At 42.5% G+C, this 19,104-nt stretch overlaps 1 protein-coding gene across 2 annotated transcripts in view; it reads left to right on the top strand.

The window, feature by feature from the left end:
- The window catches only part of LOC120791837 (tetraspanin-18-like), a 33,497-nt gene extending 27,774 nt beyond the window's left edge, over positions 1-5,723 (top strand). For both annotated transcript variants that reach the window (XM_040130600.1, XM_040130609.1), the window contains exons 5-9: positions 263-337; positions 1,628-1,726; positions 1,859-2,026; positions 3,560-3,643; positions 4,832-5,723. In XM_040130600.1, the coding sequence (XP_039986534.1) occupies positions 263-337; positions 1,628-1,726; positions 1,859-2,026; positions 3,560-3,643; positions 4,832-4,879 (474 nt within the window). In that variant the 3' untranslated portion in view covers positions 4,880-5,723. The remainder of the gene's footprint in view (positions 1-262; positions 338-1,627; positions 1,727-1,858; positions 2,027-3,559; positions 3,644-4,831) is intronic.
- Positions 5,724-19,104: the final 13,381 nt, after the last annotated feature.

The following is a 19,104-nucleotide window of genomic DNA, read 5'->3' on the forward strand; positions in this document are numbered from 1 at the left end:
AGAAATGATCATTCATACACGTACACTTCTTTATGCTGCGTAAACTAACACATTAATTTTCTTTATTGTGTATCATATTTTGGCTGTTTCTCTCCATGCTTTTAATTTGAAAATCTATTCATGACTCATACTCTGTATCTGGAGTCATAATGAAAAATTTGTTTAGACAGTCTATGTAGAGTATTACTTCATAAGTATAAGTTTGTTGGGTAACACTGTCCCCTTTCTTTTCTTTTTTTTTGTCTTGTTTATCTTTTCTCAGTTTTTCATGCTCATCCTCTTCATCTTCCTGGCCGAGCTGGCAGCTGCCATCCTGGCTTTCCTCTTCAGGGAGCATGTGAGTGCTGTCTCTGGATCGGTTCATCCAGAGTTCATCAGTCGGTACATCGTGCATTTGTGACTGACGTCTGTGCGCACGGACGCGCTCGCTCGTGCACTGAACAATTAACCGTTGAAACACTGAGAAAGCGGCTATAATCAATAATTTTACAATAACAGAGGATGAAATGATAACGTGAAAACGAGGTGACAATGGCAAAGGAGTCTCTGGTAGTGATGAACCTGCGGAGAATTATCAGCTGCATCAGCAGCTCCACTCGGCTTCACGGAGCTTTACAGTGAGTTTCAGCTCAGTGTTTCTCCGTCCGGACCAGGACTTCACTGCTCCGGTTCACTCTCGACGCTCTCATGGCGTCGTTTTCATCCGCATTAGGCAGCTTTTCTCAGAGAAACAGCTGTAAAAAGCCACTGTCCACTTCCTGCTGAGCAGCAAACAGCAGACGGAGACAATCAGAGACCAGCTGGTGAACATAGTGGAGCATTTAGCAGCTGGAGAGCCAGATGTTTCCCTCAGGAGCTGGTGGAGACCAGAGAGGGAGAGAGGGAATATTGGACTTAGATTCATCAGGTGACACAAACACGAGTCCAGATGAAGGACAATGTATAAATAAGCAACTGTTTGCTGACCAGTCCATAAGGTTCAGCATAAAAGGCAATGATACACTCAGTTGGCAGTTTATCCTGTCAACCGACTGTAATCTAATGCATTAAATCCTCCTTCACGAAGGTTATAATGTTCAGTTTTTATCGAAATTATTTTAGAGAGATCTTGATTCAACTGTGTGATCATTTTTGGAGGATGTGGTTTGTGTTTCTGTTGATCTGTGTTGCATCACACAGAGAAGTGTGTGTGTTATTTAGCCTGCCCTCGCTGACAAGGCAATAGAAACACCTGTCCTGCTCTATGAGGATCACCTTATGTCAATGAACAGAGTTGTTGGAATCAGTTCAACTTTCAAGCACATGATATCATTGTTTAGCTTATTTCAAGTTTAGTTCAGTTTACTTTAGTTTCATCATGTCAAAAGAACACTTATTATTATTTATTTGAATATTATTGGGGTTAAATGTTGGGCTGCGCACAAACACTCGCAGACACGGGCAGGTTACGTTTGATTTTTTATTCGGAGCAGTAAATATAGTGTAGTCAAAAGTCGAAGGCTGAGATGGAACAACAGGAGCTAACTGTGTGTTTAACAGTCCCATCTTCCTCTAGAGCTGGTGGGTCACGGATACCTGCTTACATGGAGAATTTCCTGAACCCAACTGTGTTTGTGTCTCTGTTCAGTTAACCAGAGAGTATTTCACCAGGGAGCTGAAGCGTCACTACCACGGCCACAACAACACCGCCGTCTTTACCTCCACGTGGAACGCCATCATGAGCACGGTGAAGCATCAGTTTTCCCATTATCACTCCTCCTCTTGCTTTTTCCTGCCTTTTAAGTACGACAACGATACCCTCCATCAATGCCCACGTCCTACAATCTGCTGTTCCCTCCCATAATGCTTCTCTGTACAGTTCGATTGCTGTGGGGTGAGTGGTCCCGAGGACTTTGAGGAGAGCCTCTTCAGGCTCCTCAACCCCAACAAGGTGGTCCCTGTGGCCTGTTGCCAGAGGAACGGTTACCCGGGAGACGTCAGTGCGGAGCAGTGTGTGAGCGGCAGCGTGACCTTCAGACACAACAAGGTCACTGGAACGAAGTACATTTTTCTCCCGAGCACGAAATCACACGCGCGTCATGTCAGGTTTGAACAACCTAAACGTGGACGAGGTGGAAGTTGCAGTGCAACAATTTCACAGCACGGCACTAGAAGTCTCTACTATTATAGAGAAAAAGTCAAGACTATTATTACTGATGCATCAAACTGTGAGCAACGTTTTAATCAAGGTTGAGCCATTTGAGCTACTTTAAATACAGTGCTGCTCTGGTTTGGTTCAGAAAGACAAACAAAACAAGACAAACCAAACACAAAACACAAAGAGTGAGAGAATAAAAAGACCTAAAAGTTCGTACAAGTTATTTCCATCGTGGTCCTGAATCGCGATAATAACAAAAACTGCAGTGGCCCTGCTACAATACTGCCCTAAAGATGGGACATGCAGATTTAATTATATTAGATTACAATATTACACAAATTCTACATATTTACCAAAATACTAAACACTATCTCCCATTTCTCTTCCTTCCATTTCATTAAATGGAAAGTTTTTATGTTTAATTAAATGGTTTTAAAAACTTTAATGTATTCGGAATGTATTCCGTTTTCTAGTTCATTTGTATTTGTGAGCTGACACAATAAAGTAAACTAGGCTAGTTGCCTGTCGTTACTTCTGTCTTTATGTAGCATAACAAACCTTTTCACCAAGATGTTCGATCTTCAAAAAACCCATTTTTTACAGTTACAGGTCACAGGCAGGAAAAAGTTGGTGAATTCAGTTTTAAATCTTTGAAATTCTATTGATGTTTGTTAACTTAAAGTTTTGTTTTTTATCAACTTTTTCATTTTTACAGAGTCCAAGCATCAAACCCTTAAAATCTTCCTACAAACTGCCAAAAAAGACCAGCGAGCTGTAAATTAGCACAGTTCTCCAGCTTTATGTATAGTTTGTATTTGTGTATTGATGGTTCTATGGGCCTCAGGTGCCTTTAATAACAATTATTATTATTATTAGCGGAGTAGTAGAGCGCAGTGACTGTGATGGTTGGTGGTTTACCAAACCAGGGTGCAGTTACTGCCGTATTTTTTCAGTTGCTTTGGTTTTATTCGAGATTAATATTTTAAAGAAAATGCATCTTTTATTCATTTTACACTGTCTTGAGTGAAACACATCGTCATGGCATAATAATTTTAGCTCGGTAAAATAAATGTCTCATTTGGATTTTCAGTGTTTCTTTCTTTAAACTACTGTATCACAAATTAAAAAAAAAAAAAATCAGCAGCTAAAGCTCCGAAGTAACAGAAACATTTCTCACTGAAATATCGTGGGATAGAACCGTAAAGTAGATTAAAATAAATTATGAATCAGACGGCAAGAAATGAAACTTTTTTCTATGTAGTTTGATAAATATTCCTGAGTTCAGTCGCACTGAGTACAGCCTGCTGTGTCATTTCATGCACATTTAATACAGAATATGAAGCGCATTATACCAGCGGTGTTATAATATTGATGGTGGTGTAATAACCAGGCCAAGAGTTAAAACCAGTTCTTTTCGTGCAGGGCTGTTACTCGGCGATGGTGGACTACTTTGAGACCTACATCTACACAGCAGGAGCTCTGGCCATCGTGGTGCTGACGATCGAAGTACGTTTCCTTTCTATCAATATTCTTAATCATTTATTGCTTGTTCCTTTTTAAAAAGACGGGTTCAGGACAGTGTAGTAGTTTTTTTGTTGTTGTTTGTTTGTTTTTTTATGACTAAAACAAGTGGGACGATGAGTCTCTGACTGGAACATTATATCTAACAGCACAAGCCGTGTTTTACACCCCAGCGACCTAATGCATTTCTCTTAATGAACACTAAGTGTCAGATGAGCAAAGCAGCTTCACTCAGTCACTGAGGAGGCTGATAGTCTGTGGAGCTTTTATTCAGCCCCGCGTGAACACACACACTTTTCCTCCTATACGCAACACTCTTAAATGAAAAACACAGGCAGGAGCACCCTCCGCGTTTCAGCAAAGTGTGTTTGCTCTTGCTCAGACACACACAGACGCCTCTCCCTAACTGTGAGAAATATTAGGCACAGGTGGCGCAGCGTGAATACCTTCCTTTGTTATTTAAATCCTCTGACGTAACTTCACTGACCTTTTGTTTTTCTGCCACTGCTGAGCTGTTGTGGGAGCAGAAACCCAGAGCTCATTATTTCAGCTATAAAAACAGAATAGTTTGCAGAATTACAACAGACCAAGAAGTTTAGGTTTTAATGTCTTTGGGGTGGGGATGTGTGTGTGTGTGTGTGTGGGTGTCTTAAGTGTTAAATAAGGGGTCCAAGACCTCCCCGATTTTGCACACTGCTTTTATTAAAGTTTAAAGAAAAATGGTTTGGAAATATCTCGTCAAAACCAAAACTTGACTACGTACTATATGTGCACACTAAACAAAAGTCTCATTTAATGTAGAAGCCAAACATCTTTAATCCACAGTCTAGATCTGGAAATCTTCCTCTGGCTGTCGAGGCTGCTGGGTTTAAAAATGAGTGCCGCCTTCTTTTGTATTGCACTGTGGCGATTTCAACATTTACGGCTTCAGCAGGAACCCACGGTCTCTCGGAGCTGAGAGACGGACCAACACGTCCTTGGTCTCGGTCCTGTCGGGGCGTTTGTTGACTACAACAATAAATAAACTACCGCCAGTGTTATCGTACCTGATTAAAATCCGGACTCCATTTCCCGCGCTGCCACCCTTTGTATCCGCCATCATCTTTAGACGACTGAAGTGATGAAGAGTTTGTCTTCCCTTTCTGATCCCTGTGCGTCTCCTTCTCTCCCCAGCTCTTCGCCATGGTGTTTGCCATGTGTTTATTCAGAGGCATCCAGTAACCGCCGCGTGCAGGGCCATCGTCGCCATCAGCCGTCAAGAAGGCTCAAGCAGAAGGAAAACAAAACTGTAAAATATGAAATGTATTTGTACAGTGATAGTTTATGTGTCTCATTGGTTTCGTGGGATCATTTTGTACTTCACAGCAGCAGCAGGCCGTTTGAGCTACTGCTTCGGGCACAACAGACACGCACAGGAAGCAGTCCGGGACCTGAGGCCGAGGTTCGGCACTGTCCGCAGTGTTTACTCTAAAGTAGAGGGGCAACACCGGCGATCTGAGGCTCGACACGCTAAACACTGAGGGGCAAACAGATTTACGGATGGTCCTCTCAACACAGACGTCACTTCAGTCCAGGACTAATCCGTGTCCAGGAAACTTGCCACACAGTTTATAACCTGATTTACAGTATATCCTCGATTTCACCGTGACAGTTGATTTACCAGGGTCGTGGAAAGTCTGCACAGCTCTGCACAAAACAGTCCAGGGACCGTGGACAGCCAGCACGCATGATATCGCGGTGAGCCCCAGAACGGTCAAAGCTGTTATTTGAATAATTCATGTAAAAAATAAAAAATGTTTTGATCTTTTTACGGCTGGATTCTGGGAAATGTGACGGTGATCGTTTAGTTTGAGCTGGTCAACAATGGACATCAGAAGACAGTAAACTGGGCCTTATGCAAGAACACTTCTGTCCTCTAATTATTATCATTATGTTTTTCGGTTTTCCGTCTGTTCGTCCCATTTTCGTGAACCCGATGTCTCAGGAAACGCCTGGAGGGAATTTCTTCAAATCTGGTACAAATGTTCACTTGGACTCAAGGATGAACTGATTGGATTTTGCTGGTCAAAGGTCAAAGGTCACTGTGACCTCACAAAACAAGTTTCTGGCCATAACTCAAGAATTCATGCGCTAATTATGATTTTTTTTTTTTTTTTTTTTAAAAACCCACTTCATAGGTTTTATTAAATTCCTTCAAAGTCTCCACTACATATATTATATGAGTCTGGACAGACGCGGATGTAAACTGCCACTTGACTGGTTGGCGTAGAGCCACGAGGCGCTGATTCTAGTTTCTATGAGGTTAGCTCGTATTCCAGGATTCTCCGAACTCTCTTTACTGCACAAACTTAACAGAACTTGCTGGTTTCAGTCTGATGCACCCGTCCATGTCTATGGGGGCGTTGGTTAGATTTAATCAAATAACGCCTTCAGAGAAGACTCCAGGCAGACGTTCTGCTGTCGGAAGTAGGCAGACGGATCCAGAACAACTTCAGCAGTGTCTGAATTAGAGGACGAAAAACTGTGAGAAATGATTAATAAATTATTAACGATAGAATACAGAGGGACTGGTTTAACATGTTAGATGCAGAAAAATCCTCCTGCCACAGTAACGCAGTCTGTGACTTGGCTGGGAGGCGGGAAAGAGATGGATGACAGAATATATCGATTTCACAGGAGGTAATGTGAGACTTTACCACTGAGAATAAGGTTCTAATTGGTGAAACCTTTCATTTCTGGTCATCCATCACTCATTTGACACAAAAGCTGACAGGAGTCTCTCACCGATTTATGACCGAGTATGAAAATCTCACAATATCGCAACGTTTCTTTCAAAATATTAGGACTTTCTTGAATTATTTTCTAGAAATATTGTGGCTTTTTTTTGGTCAGGATATTACGTTCTTTTTCTTTGAATGATGAAGCAATTTTTTTTTTTGACTTTATTCTCTAAATATTACGACATTATTCTGGAAGTATTCAGACTTTTTCTCAAAATATTAATACTTTGACTTTTTCCCCCTAAATTTTTTACGTAATTCTCAAAATATTACACATTTTTCTATCATAATAATCTGACTTTCTTCTTGTCAATTGTGCTGCCAAAACATGGCAATAAAATTTTACTCTGGAAATCCATGTTGCACTTCAGACTGATACAGGGAACAGAATATCAATTTTGCATTTAGTACATTTTATTTATTTATTTTTATTTTTTATTTTAGGTTGTCTTTTTTTTTTAACGTATTTAATTCAGTATTTCTTCAAAACGAGCGTTTTCGTCGTGGCCACTCCTGAATCTAGTTTGTGAAAACTCCAGTCAGGCCACGTAAGAAAGAATCTGTTCCTTCAAGTGGTTCTTGCATGAGGCCCATTGTCTTCACATCAGGTCATACGTCATTAAACGTGATGCAGAAACTTTTTCACAGCAGCAAAAAAGAATTTTTAAAACTGAATTGTATCTTTACAGGAGTCTGAACATTCCTGTAGAGCTCTGTGTAAAGTATTAAGATAAGTGTAGTAGTATTCAAGTTTGTCATGGAGCATGTGTAAATTCATGCATCTACACAAAATGGGACTGAAAATGCGTGTGTGTGTGTGTGTGTGTGTGTGTGTTTATACGTAAATAATCCTCAGTAGGACTGTGCCCGTGTACAGTGTGTGTTTTTATCTTTGTGCAAAGTGTAATAATGTCAATTTTGTCAGTGGTTATATAATGGAAACATTTGGTAAAATAATCCTTTTTGTGTGTTTGAAACCTCCTGTTGATTTGTATAAATGGCACTGATTAACATTAAACCGATGGCTGTGAGTTTAGTGGTGTAACGTTTTATTTGTCTTTCATACACAAATGCTGCATGTGGAAGCGTCAAATCACGGCTGAGGTTGTAACATTGATAGTCCGAAGCAAAATTGTGTTTTCCAACATGTTTAGTTTGTGATCCACTAAAATGAATCATCAGTGGTTCTGGTGTTGGGTGGTGGGAAACTTAACCAAAGAGTTGTTTATTTTTTTTCAGATTGACATACAAAATACAAACATAGAAGAAAAGATGAGATTTAAGATCCAAGTTCATTTTTAAAATTGCTAAAAACTACAAAGAAAAAAAAATCGCCATTAGCAGCTGCTCTGGAGCTTTTGATCATATTACAAATCTCTTTCAGCAGCGTCACAGACTTTTGGATTTTCAAATTTCAAAAGTTTAAAACCACCTGAATGAGATCTGGAAATAGAACAATATCCAGGATCATCAGACAACTGGTTAACAAACACTCCAACCTCTCTCCAGCCAATCCCAGCTGACGGAGTACACCCTGGGCAGGTGGCCAGTCTGTCACAGGGCCGACGTACAGTACAGAGACCAAACAACCAATCTCACTCACATTCACACCTACGGGCAGTTTAGAGTCGCCAGTTCGCCTGCGTGTCTTTGGACTGTGGGAGGAAGCCGGAGTACCTTGGGGGGAACATGCCAACTCCACACCCCAGCCGAACCAGTTCCAGCCCAGAACCTTCTTGCTGTGAGGAAACGGTGTTAACCACTGCACCAACGTGCAGCTACTTAATTTGTTTTTGTTGTTGTTTTCTTTTTGGAAACACCTATGTGCTGAATAATACGTGCATATATTTAGAAACGGACGTGTATATCAAATCTTTTAGGCACTTTAGATGTTTACATTCTAATACCATCAGGGAGGCGTCTGATCGGTCCCAGATTCACTCTGCAGCAGGAGCCCAAACACACACAACCAGAGTCATGAAGAACTGTTTTCAGAGACCAGAAGAACGTGAAGTCCTGCAAGAGATGGTCTGGCCCCCAAAGGGCCCCGATCTCAACATCATGGAGTCAGTCTGGAGTCACGTGACGAGACAGGAGACGCTGAGACAGACTAAAATCCACAGGAGAACTGGGGCCGGTTCTCCAAGATGCTGGAACAACCTGCCTGCCAAGTACCCGGAAAACCGTGTGGAGGTGCTGTTTTAAAGGCAGAAGGGGGTCACAGCAAAAACTGATCTGATTAAGGTTTTTTTCCGTTTACTGCACTTTGTATGAGGTTCACTGAAAAATTAAAACCATTCATGCCCTTATTTTTGAAAGCGTCCTCACTTTACTGTCAATACCCGAAACTTTTTTCATAGCACTCTGTAAATATAATTATTTTAATATTGCAAAGTTAAAAATCTGAAATTTTTTGGTATCTCTCAAAAAAGTAAAAAAAAAAGAGAGAAAAGAAAAACTGAACTGTTAACATCTACAACTTCATTACCATGGCTTAACTCCATCCGCTGAGCAAAACTGTGGCATCGCCGTCTAGTGAATGCCATGTATCGTCACAGTGATTTTCAGCTAAACAGAAGAATTGAGCTTTCCTCTCTGAGTGTAAGAACATTTTCCTACGTCTGAAGCAAAATACACCGAAAATTGCTTCGACAAAAAGCTGAAGCTGGGCCGTTCTGTAGATAAATGGTTTTAACAGGACAGCGACAATGTGCTAAAAATGTAAAGCTCCAGAAAAGCTACTAAATGGACCTCAACCAGTTTACAATATTTCCTTGGATCTTCTCTGGTTGTATTTTGTGACTTTGCGGTTGTTTTTATCATTTATGAAACATTTGTTGTGTGCTTTTATTCTGAAAGTCTGGGCCCCATCATTCTCTAGCGGCCGACTCTGTGTCCTCCTCTCATTGGATAATTGACATTGATTCATCCATCGTGTGGTGTATATATTGGCTGTGTTTTTACTCAGGCTGTAAAACACCCCCGATGAATGAAGGCCCTGTGCTGAACCATGTTGGCTGAAGAAAGAGCAAACTCTCCCAGTGGGTCACCTACTAACACTGATTTTTTCCTCTGGCACAAATACAAACGACCAGATTTTCCCCTCTGACTCAGAGGGATCGCGTTACAGGGAGTCTTCCGACGCCCGGTAACCACAGATTCGGTACATCCGCGCTCCTGCCGAGGCTTGTAAACTGATATGACCGTGAAAACAAAAGTGATACGAGGCCGGCGTGGTTTCTGATATTTGTGCTCCAGAATCTTGATATTTCCAGATGATTTTCATCTAAGTATTTGAACCTGCGGAGTTAATCCATCACCAAATGTGGAGAACACCCCTTGAACAGACCGGGACGGCTGCACTGTACCTTGGACTGGTTCTGTCACATCTGGTGGGAGAAGGTAAGGTTCACTACGACGACCACCTGAATCCGTTGTAATTCAACATGTAGAGAGATAAATGTATCACCTGATGTTGTTGTTGTCTAAATCACACTAAATCACATAGTTGGTAATAAAGGAGGATTTCCGGGCAGATATCAATAGAGTTTTTTGTTTGTTTTAGTTTGCACCAAAGATCTTGTACTTTCTGTCCTTTCCGCGCAGTCGGTGTAGTTGCAGCTTGAGTCCTTGATGGTTGGATATCAGGGTTAAGTTTCCTCTTTCACAACAAACCACTGCCTCCATTTCAGTATTTTATGAAAACACAACTTCCACCGAGCAAAAACCATCCGACGCTGTCATTGCAAACTGTCTTCCAAAGCCTACTGCAAGTTTTAAGATTGGGTTCCTACTCTCGCGGCAGCCACAACTTTCTATACATCTCAGCACAGTGTGAAGATCAACTTGTGGGGGCTTGAAACATGCTTGAGAAAAATGAATTACAACAACGGTGAAGTTTCTGATGACGGCGAAGATCAAAGTGACAACGTCATCAGGTGGTAATGCAGTTGTGAGCAGTGAGAAAAACATTTTGTAAATTTAATCGTCTCTGTTTTGAAAGAAGTTTGTTGTCCTTGTGCTCAGCAGCAGAGAGAGTTACAGGCAACTGCACTGCCATGACAAGGATAAGCTAACTGTGAGTAAAATTATAATTAACTGAGTAAATAATGGCGGCAAAATGTTCACTTGATGTTCCTCTCTGAAGATAGTCCAGAGTTTCTACGGTGGCACAGTAGGTTACTGAAACGAATGGAAACAAATGGCTGCCTGAAATCAGTCTAACAAGCTTTATTATGCTCTGGAAAAAGGGTCAGCAACTTTAAGTGGCTATAATCAATAATGTGGTTTCAGCAGTGAATCAAATTACATGTGTAATGGGAAAGGCGGTCGCTCCTGGTGATGAACCCACAGGGAGTTATCAGATGACTCTGTAGCTCCAATCTGCATTATTTGGTGTTTTTCAGCTCATTGTTTTGGTTTTGTGCTGTTATCAGTGGAAAAAACCCTTGTAAACACACTGTCCCACTGCCTGCTCAGCAGCAAACAGCAGACAGGCTCAGTCAGAGACCAGCTGGTGAACACGGTGGAGCATTTAGCAGCTAAAGAGCCAGATGTTTCCCCCAGGAGCTGGTGGAGACCAAAACCAGAGCTAAAAGAAATGAAGTAGTGGACTTAGATTCTCCATGCTACAACTTCAAATGAATGATAATGTTGTTCTGTGTTTTCTGCTTAAATGTAAACATAGCCTGACGTAGGCCAAATAACTGTCAAATGTGAAGCTAAATTAAATGGGTTTTGGCCTCTTGTGAGAGAACTCCACAACAAGTGGGAAACCAACAGCCTCTAATATTGTCTGATTAAAAATGTCTGCAAACATTTGCTTTTTTACACATCCAGCAGTTACCGTGCAACATTATCACACATTTGGAGTCCTGTCTCTGTCCAACTGATGAACATAAATACACTATTAATTCTCCTTTTAGCTCTGTGTTTGGTCTCCACCAACTCCTGAGAAAAATATCTGACTCTATAGCTGCTGAATGCTTCACGTTCGTCACGTAAATTTGGCTGCAAAAAAACAAAACTAGGAGCTAAAAGAGGCTAAGAAAGGAGATGAATCTCTGTGACCGTCACTGCAAATGACTCCTTTCACGGTACAGATAGTGGCGTGATTCATAGGTGGGATAATAATATAGATTAGTGCTCTGACCGTCTGACAGTGAGCTCTTCTGTCTCCAGGCAGTGTTGTAAGAGTGCTGTGTCAGCCTGGTGAGCGCGTCACTTTGCCGTGTTCGTACCACTATGAGGACCACGCTCACATCTCTCAGCTGTCTGTACAGTGGAGGAGCCCTCACAACGAGCTGCTGTGTCACTACATCAAACACAAAGCTTTCCAGAACTGCACCGCGGGCTACACCATCATCTACGCCCCGGGCAGCATCACGCTGACCGTCCAGCGGGTCAAGGTGGAGGATTTCGGGGTTCACGTTTGCTCTGTGGGCAAGCGGCACGAGTTCTCTGACTGCAGCATCGAGCTGGCCAGGATGTCAGGTGAGTCTCTCAGGTGGGGGCGGGACATTGATGTCCGTTAACGAGCGCGTGCGAGCTGTCGCACTGTGAGCTGACGCGATGCGTTTGTTTCTTTAGAGTCTGTTACTCCGGCACCAAAGAGTGGAGGGGATCAGTCAGGTACGTTTACGTGAAGCAGACGTCAAGACACACACACTCAGGTGCAGCTGCGTCCCACGCAGACAGCGAACGCATCGGTGTTTAAAGGGATATTTCACCATAAAATGAAGTTTCAGCCACTGTTCCATTCCCGCCGACGTCTGTTGAAGTTGACCTTCAAAACTTACCGGTGCCACTGGAAACAGAGTATAAATGTGGTAACACTTTATAGCGCAGCCCACGGTTTACAGTGTCATTTTGTTGTATGAATCAGGCACCAAGAGAATAAAATACTTCCCTTTTCCGCTTTAATTACAAAGTAGGAAAAAGGTTGTTGCCCCAAACCCACAGGTCCCCAGTTTTTACAGGAATACTTCATTCACTCGTCACTTCCTCTAAAATGCTCAGTTGTTACTTGTTTCCTTCCACTGTACCTACATTCAAGGACCAACCTGTCAGTATTTTATACGGAGCTGATTCATACAACAAAATCCCACCGTAAGTCACGGGCGGTATTTTAAAATGTTACTTACAGTCATTGACTTTGTGCACGTTTCTCCAGTTTGTGCAGCATAAACAAAGCCCCTGAAGTCCCAGTAAGATGCGGTTTTATGTTATTTTGTTTGGATAAAATAAAACAAAGAACAAATATACGATCTTTCAGGTCCTCGGGGCCCTGAGATAAGTGTATTTTTAATTGTATTTTTTTCATTTTGACTATTTTGCTTCTGTTTTTATTTCTGTAATTGATTGAATTACTTCAAATACTTAGTATTGGATTTTTTTTTTTTTAATTTTATCTGCGTGAAGAGTGAAAAGTTTGTGGGTCCATTTGTTTTTAAGCTGATATTTTCCCCTTTTTATTGGACATTGAAGCTGTCTTTAGGAGTCTTTAGCCAGAGCATTATCAGATTATCATTTTCGTTTAAGTAAACTTTATTTCTATTTGTGGTGAACCGTTCCTCTAAAACGCCAAGGCTGGTATTGTCTTATATTTTTCTTATTGTCAGCAAATCCCATGAAAAGATCTAAACAATGCATTAGTCCATTTCTCAATACTTTGATTCTACTTCCCTGTCTTTGACTTTTAACCCCAAGCTCATCGGTTCCTGCCAAAGACGCAAATCCTTAAAAACTCCTTTTAAAAAAGGCTCAGTAATTTCCTAAAACAGCTGGTCACTGTAGTTTTTAGCAATCGTTTCTCAAACAGGAGGAAATGGTGAATTTGTTGGGGACTATTTTCAGCGGAGGATTAATCCACATTTGGTGCTAATTGAGTATTTGTGTGTGTGTGTGAGTCAAAATAAACTACAGTGTGTGTTCGTGGCGATGAACATGTCACCCAGTGCAACAGTGTGACTCACTAATGTGTTTTTAATAGTTGTTGGAAACAATGGAGCGCTATGGCTCAGAGGGACGAGATATATCGGGCTTCTGAGTCATATAACAGTTGTTAACAGGAGACATTCATTGTTGGTTTTGTTTTTTTCATGGCATTTATTGACATTAAGAAAAACATAGAACATTAGCAGACTTATCCTCTAGTAAGCAGTGATTTCCCAGTGACAGTTGGTGTTGCCATGTTGTTTCCGGGTTGTTTGTCCTCTTATAAAGTGCTGAATAATTTATGAGTTAATTCAGAAAAAAAAAAGGTTTAATGTATATAAACTGAACATAACACAAATAAATTAAGACAATTAAATGCGCTTTTGTCTTTCAGGTCACAGCTGGACACTCATTCTTCTCCACGCTTTGGCATTGTTTGTTTGCATGTAGGAGCTGAAGAGAGAAATACAGTATTTATTCAGCGAATTTTGATGCAGCTACAGAAGCAGAAACGCCTGAGTTACGCTTGAAAAACCAAAAAACTGTAAATCTACACAGAAGCTACACCTGTCCTGCACACGGCTCTAAATAAAACCTGCTATGGTATGAGATGTGTTGGTTATATGACTCCGTTGCAAGGTGTGTGTGTGTTTGTGTGTGTGTGTGTGTGTGTTTGTGTGTTTGTTCGCGTGTTCACAACTTTTTTCCGAGGGTGACACACTGTGCAGATGCAGCCTCTCACGTGCCTGCACATGAGAGGTGCATCACTGTTTTCTGCTGCGTTGCTGCGTTGAAACATCGGGGGGAATTCAGAGCGCCGCTTTCTAGTGGACAGCCTGTGTGTATGTAAGCATGTTTAGGTGTGTGTGTGTGTGTGTGTGTGTGTCTGGGGTAATTTTTGTACACGAGCCAACATTGAACGCTGGGCCAGAGCGGCCTCAGTGACTTTTGACTCAAGCAGAACAAAGTTAAAAAAGTTATTTTATAAATCCTTTATACCTCTGAGCTGTTTACACTGATATAGTCATATACAGTTTATTTGAGTCTATTAGGTGAAGTCATGCCTTTTTTATTTTTGCCGACTGAATCCAGGTTTTTTCACATGAACCACAGCCTTTTTTTCGAGCACAGTTTCCACTAGAAGGTATTTACAGGGTCTGCGTGTACTTGTTGGCCACGCTTGGGTCTTACACCTCTTATTTCATAGTTTTCTGACGGCTCTCGCTGCACTGACGCCGGCGTCAGTTCCAGGAACAGCTGAAGGAGCAGTTCCTAGAAGGACCTCGGGAGATCTCACGCCACATAACTGAGCTTCCTGTGGCCTGACAAGCCCCGCAGATGTCCGGCGACAAGTGACGCGCACGACCCCCCCCCCCCGGCCCCATCTAGCGTGCGAGCACATGCAGTCAGGTACATTGTGCGATCGCCCGTCGGTCTTTGACGACCTGATGAACTCGCTCAAGCATTCATCACTGGGAGACTAAATGAGAGGGACATTCAGTTTTACTTCACGGGGTGATGAAGGCACAGTGCTATGTAAGGGTGGATACATTTTTTATACATGTTCAGTGTAGATGTTGAGGATCTGGGCAATAATACTGGTCGAATTCTTCACTGTTGAAATTAAATGAGCTTCTGTCAGTGTATTTTCTGTAGGTTTGTATACTGTGTTCCGACTCGAGGCCTAGTTTACACCTGAACACTGAACCGTAACCACTGAAAGTCCCCTTTTAAATTCCCACTTCAGAATTTGTGCACACAGTACAGCATACTGTGCGTCTTTCACCGTTTGGACAACATTACAGATATGATCTGTATCGGTTTTGTTGTTATGGCTGCACTCTTCGGTCAGAAGGGACTGAAAGTGCGTTTGCTCTGTGTCCGTCTCGTGCATTTTGTCGCCTACATTTGTTTTTTCTATCTCTCAAATTCAGCTGCATTTGGAGGGCGGGCACCACAGGCTGCAATGCGGATGTTTTCCACTTGATGGCGACATCACCACAGCCTGCCGCGGCAAACGGTCAGCTGCTGTGAAGCCCGAGGCAGCGATGCTGAGGGTGATGCTGTGGCAGACATTTTCACCGGTCGCAGCAGGGGAAGCACCGTTTTTTTTCCCCCCTTCATAACATTGACAGTGGCTCCGTTAAGTTCGGGGTTCCCGGTGAATCATGGGAGCGAGGCAGCACGAACAATACCGGCCCCCTGAAGCTGAACCGCCATTGTTTGTATGGTTCACACCTGTGCTTTTCCTCATGTGACCTGTCAAAATGTCTGCGGTGAAAAAGGCCTTTGACATTAAGAAGCCAAATCCTGTAACTAAGGTGCTGATCGGAGACGCTAACAAATTCCATAAGGAGACGTTTAAAGGAATAGTTTTTCAGTTTCTGGGAAATAAACTCTACGCTGCAGAGCAGGTAAGTATGGAGCTCGTGCCAGGAGATGGTTAGCCTAGCTTAGCATAAAGACTGAGAGCAGGGGGAAACAACTGGCCTGGATCTGTCCTGTCAACACCTGTAATGCTCCGTAATTAACACAGTGGGCTGTTTAATCTGAACAAAAACTGAAATCTAACAAGGATTTGTAGGTTTGGGTTTTTTTTGCTTTCTCTCAGGAAGAAACGAGAACAAGCGTTTTCCCCAAAATGTTCAACTGCTCTTAAAAAGACTCAGCTGCAACCTTCCCACATTTTCTTAAAGCTGCGTTTATCAATCTTTGGCAACTAGGGGGTAGACGAACAACAACACAAAAAAAAAAACCCACACAGCTTTCACCACATCATTGTGTAACTCTCAGAGGTTACGTCACTACAAAGAACGTCTTTCCACATTACACAATCAGTTTAATCAGTGTCAAACACATTCATTAAAGCAGGTTTAAGATCAGTCTCATGTTTTATTCTCATACAGTGTCAACAGCAATAGTGACATAACCAAGAATCAAAGAGGGATTTTTTCCCTTCAGGCCGCCGGCTGGGAACACAGCGAGAACTGTTCGAGGCAGCTGTAGCTACAGTATATTTATGGTTTACATTAAAGTGCAACTTCACCCGCAGCTCTGAGGCTAACCCCACCCACTCCACGATTTGGAAAAATGCTAAAAAGTGGGGCTGAGAGGTGGGTGCAGGGGGCTGGGGAAGGGGGGCGGAGGGGTGGACGCGTGAGGCAGGAGCTGCTCAGTGACGTCCCCAGGCCACAGAATCACAAGGCACCTATGTTTTAAGGCTCTCTGGAGGTGGAGGTCTTTTCCCCTGCAGAATGCCCTGCAGCTGACATTAGTGCGGTTGAGGACCGCGGCGGTCCCGAGCCGTGGGCGTCGGCTCCAGCCGAAAAAATGCTGATTGCAAACGTTCATAGCAGTGTGTCGCTATCGAGGGACCTGCTGCCATCCGCCAGGACATACGAGGGTCTGAGGGGAAAGAGTGCTGCTCCCACAGCCGTCGAAGCACAGTAAGAACAGAAGAAGTCCGAGCCACTGCCCCCAAAATTGAGAGTGGTTTCACAGACTCCCACTCGAGGACGGGCCGGGGGAGGTGGGCCGCCCACCTCTGATTAGAGGGCGTTTACATTCTTTTCTTATATAAACCTCATGACGTAAATGACTCCCAAACAGTTGACCGTATGTCAGCACTGGCCTTGTAAGGGTCAGGATGATTTAAAACATTAGACGGCATGTTGGGCCTTTTTCAAACCGTGAAATGCTGACTTTTCTTTTCTTTTTTAAACCTCTTTAAACACACGGAAGGGAACTGACGCTGGACACTGGATCAAATGCAGATGTACTCCCTGCTCTTCATAACACACATAGGACACAAGCGTAAACCAGCCACGGTCTATAAAATGAAAAGATACAGTCTGAGGTACTGTAAAGAAATATATAGGATACTTGAATCTAGATCCTTTTTACTGCAACAACACTGGGAAACTGGAGAGTAGTTTTAAAGTAAATATGACAAAATTACAAAAGGAGAGAAAGTAAGAGAAGCAAGGTCATAAAGAAGGAACAGTTTTGAGTGCCAGTTTTTCTTAAAGGAGTTTTGCCGACCCTTAAAGTTTGGGGGACTTGCCAGAGACAGATTTTGCTCAAAGAGTCTGAGATATCTTCCAACTTTTAGGCCATAGTAAACTCTGGATCCTGCATTTCCCATAATGCAACCCAACAGCGTTTTTTAGTTAGAATCTCGCGGCTCAGAGCTCCACGCCTCCAGTTCCTAATGTGGGCTTTAAAGACTGCTTTCTTGGTTCATGACGAGTAAACTGACTTCAAGCAGTGGTGGAGGCAGGACGCTAGTAAGAGCAGCAATGCCCTGCTTCTATTTCATAATGCATTTTACTGCGTGTTTTAGCATCAGTTAGCGTCGACATACTGTATACTCACCAAAAGTAAAAGTACTCATCATGCAAAATGGGCCATTTCAGAAGAATATACCACACATTATATAATGGGATTATAATTATTGATGCATTAATGTCTGCATCACTTTAATGATGCGGCTGGTAAAAGTGTGGCTGATTTGAACTTGTTTACACACTTTATTTATATCAATGAAGTCTAATCTTAACCTTTAATTAATACATCATAATTTGTTGATTATATTTTGTATTATTAATCTGAATCTGCACATTAATTAAAGCTGTCAAGTAAATGTAGCGGAGAAAAAAGGGAAAAACGTTTCCCTCTGAATTGTAGAAGTATAAAGTAGCAGGAAACTGAACACCGAACTGTAACACTTTACATTTGTGATTATTTAACTACTGAACAGGAAATGGTTAACGCGCACGCACACACACACACACACACACACACACACACACACACACACACACACACACACACACACACACACACACCGGTCAAAGCGGACGACAAGAATGGTGTACCTTGACAAAATGGTGGCTGCGCTGTCACAGCAGAGCCGTGAAACCAGTAGCTCTGCATCAAGTCGGCTCGTGTCATCGTATCACATCGACGGCACGGTGAGTGGCAGAGTGCCGTCGCTGTGAATGTGCGTCTGCTTGGGCCACACGAGCGACCTGTGTAAGTCGCGTGCGGCCGCTCAGACCTATGGTCCGGCTGGCTGCACGCCTCAGGTCAAACAAGGAGAGGGGAACCTTTTCTGTCCCAGAGTCACATTTGATTTGCTGCAAAAGCCTCTGAAAGGAAAGGATCTATTTTTTGTGGAGCGGTCTGTAATTCGTAGGTGTGCAGACAGCTGAGGCCTCGTGTGAACTTTGTCAGGCTGCTGCAGAATAGATGGTGTAAAGTTTCACCTGTGTCTTCTTTCAAAGGCACGGTCTGTTCAAAGTACATTTACATACTGTAGTGAGGGGCTGTTTGAGGTACTTTACCTGATTTATTTCCATTTTATGCTACTTTACATTTCGCTGCTTCATTCAAACAAACAAAACAACCAAAAACCAGAAAGCACGTTGCCTCTGAACATCATCAGCCAGTGATTATGTTGCCACAACAATGTAACTGCGGAAACAGTTTAATAACATACAAACATAATTTGTAGGTGACAGGGTTCATCAGTGATAAAAAAAAACGAAAACCCCACAGAGTCGTCCAAATTCCACAACAAAAACATTGTTTGTAGCTGCCCTTCAGAAAAACACATAGAAGCTGATGTGAGACACTGAGGCTAAGGTTTGTTTAGGCACAAAAGTGACTCGGTTAGGTTTACTGTAACAGCTTGGCTTGGGTTAAAGTAAATACTTTGTTAAGGTCGGG

Source organism: Xiphias gladius, chromosome 1 (assembly GCF_016859285.1).
Source record: "Xiphias gladius isolate SHS-SW01 ecotype Sanya breed wild chromosome 1, ASM1685928v1, whole genome shotgun sequence".
Classification (NCBI taxonomy): domain Eukaryota; kingdom Metazoa; phylum Chordata; class Actinopteri; order Istiophoriformes; family Xiphiidae; genus Xiphias; species Xiphias gladius.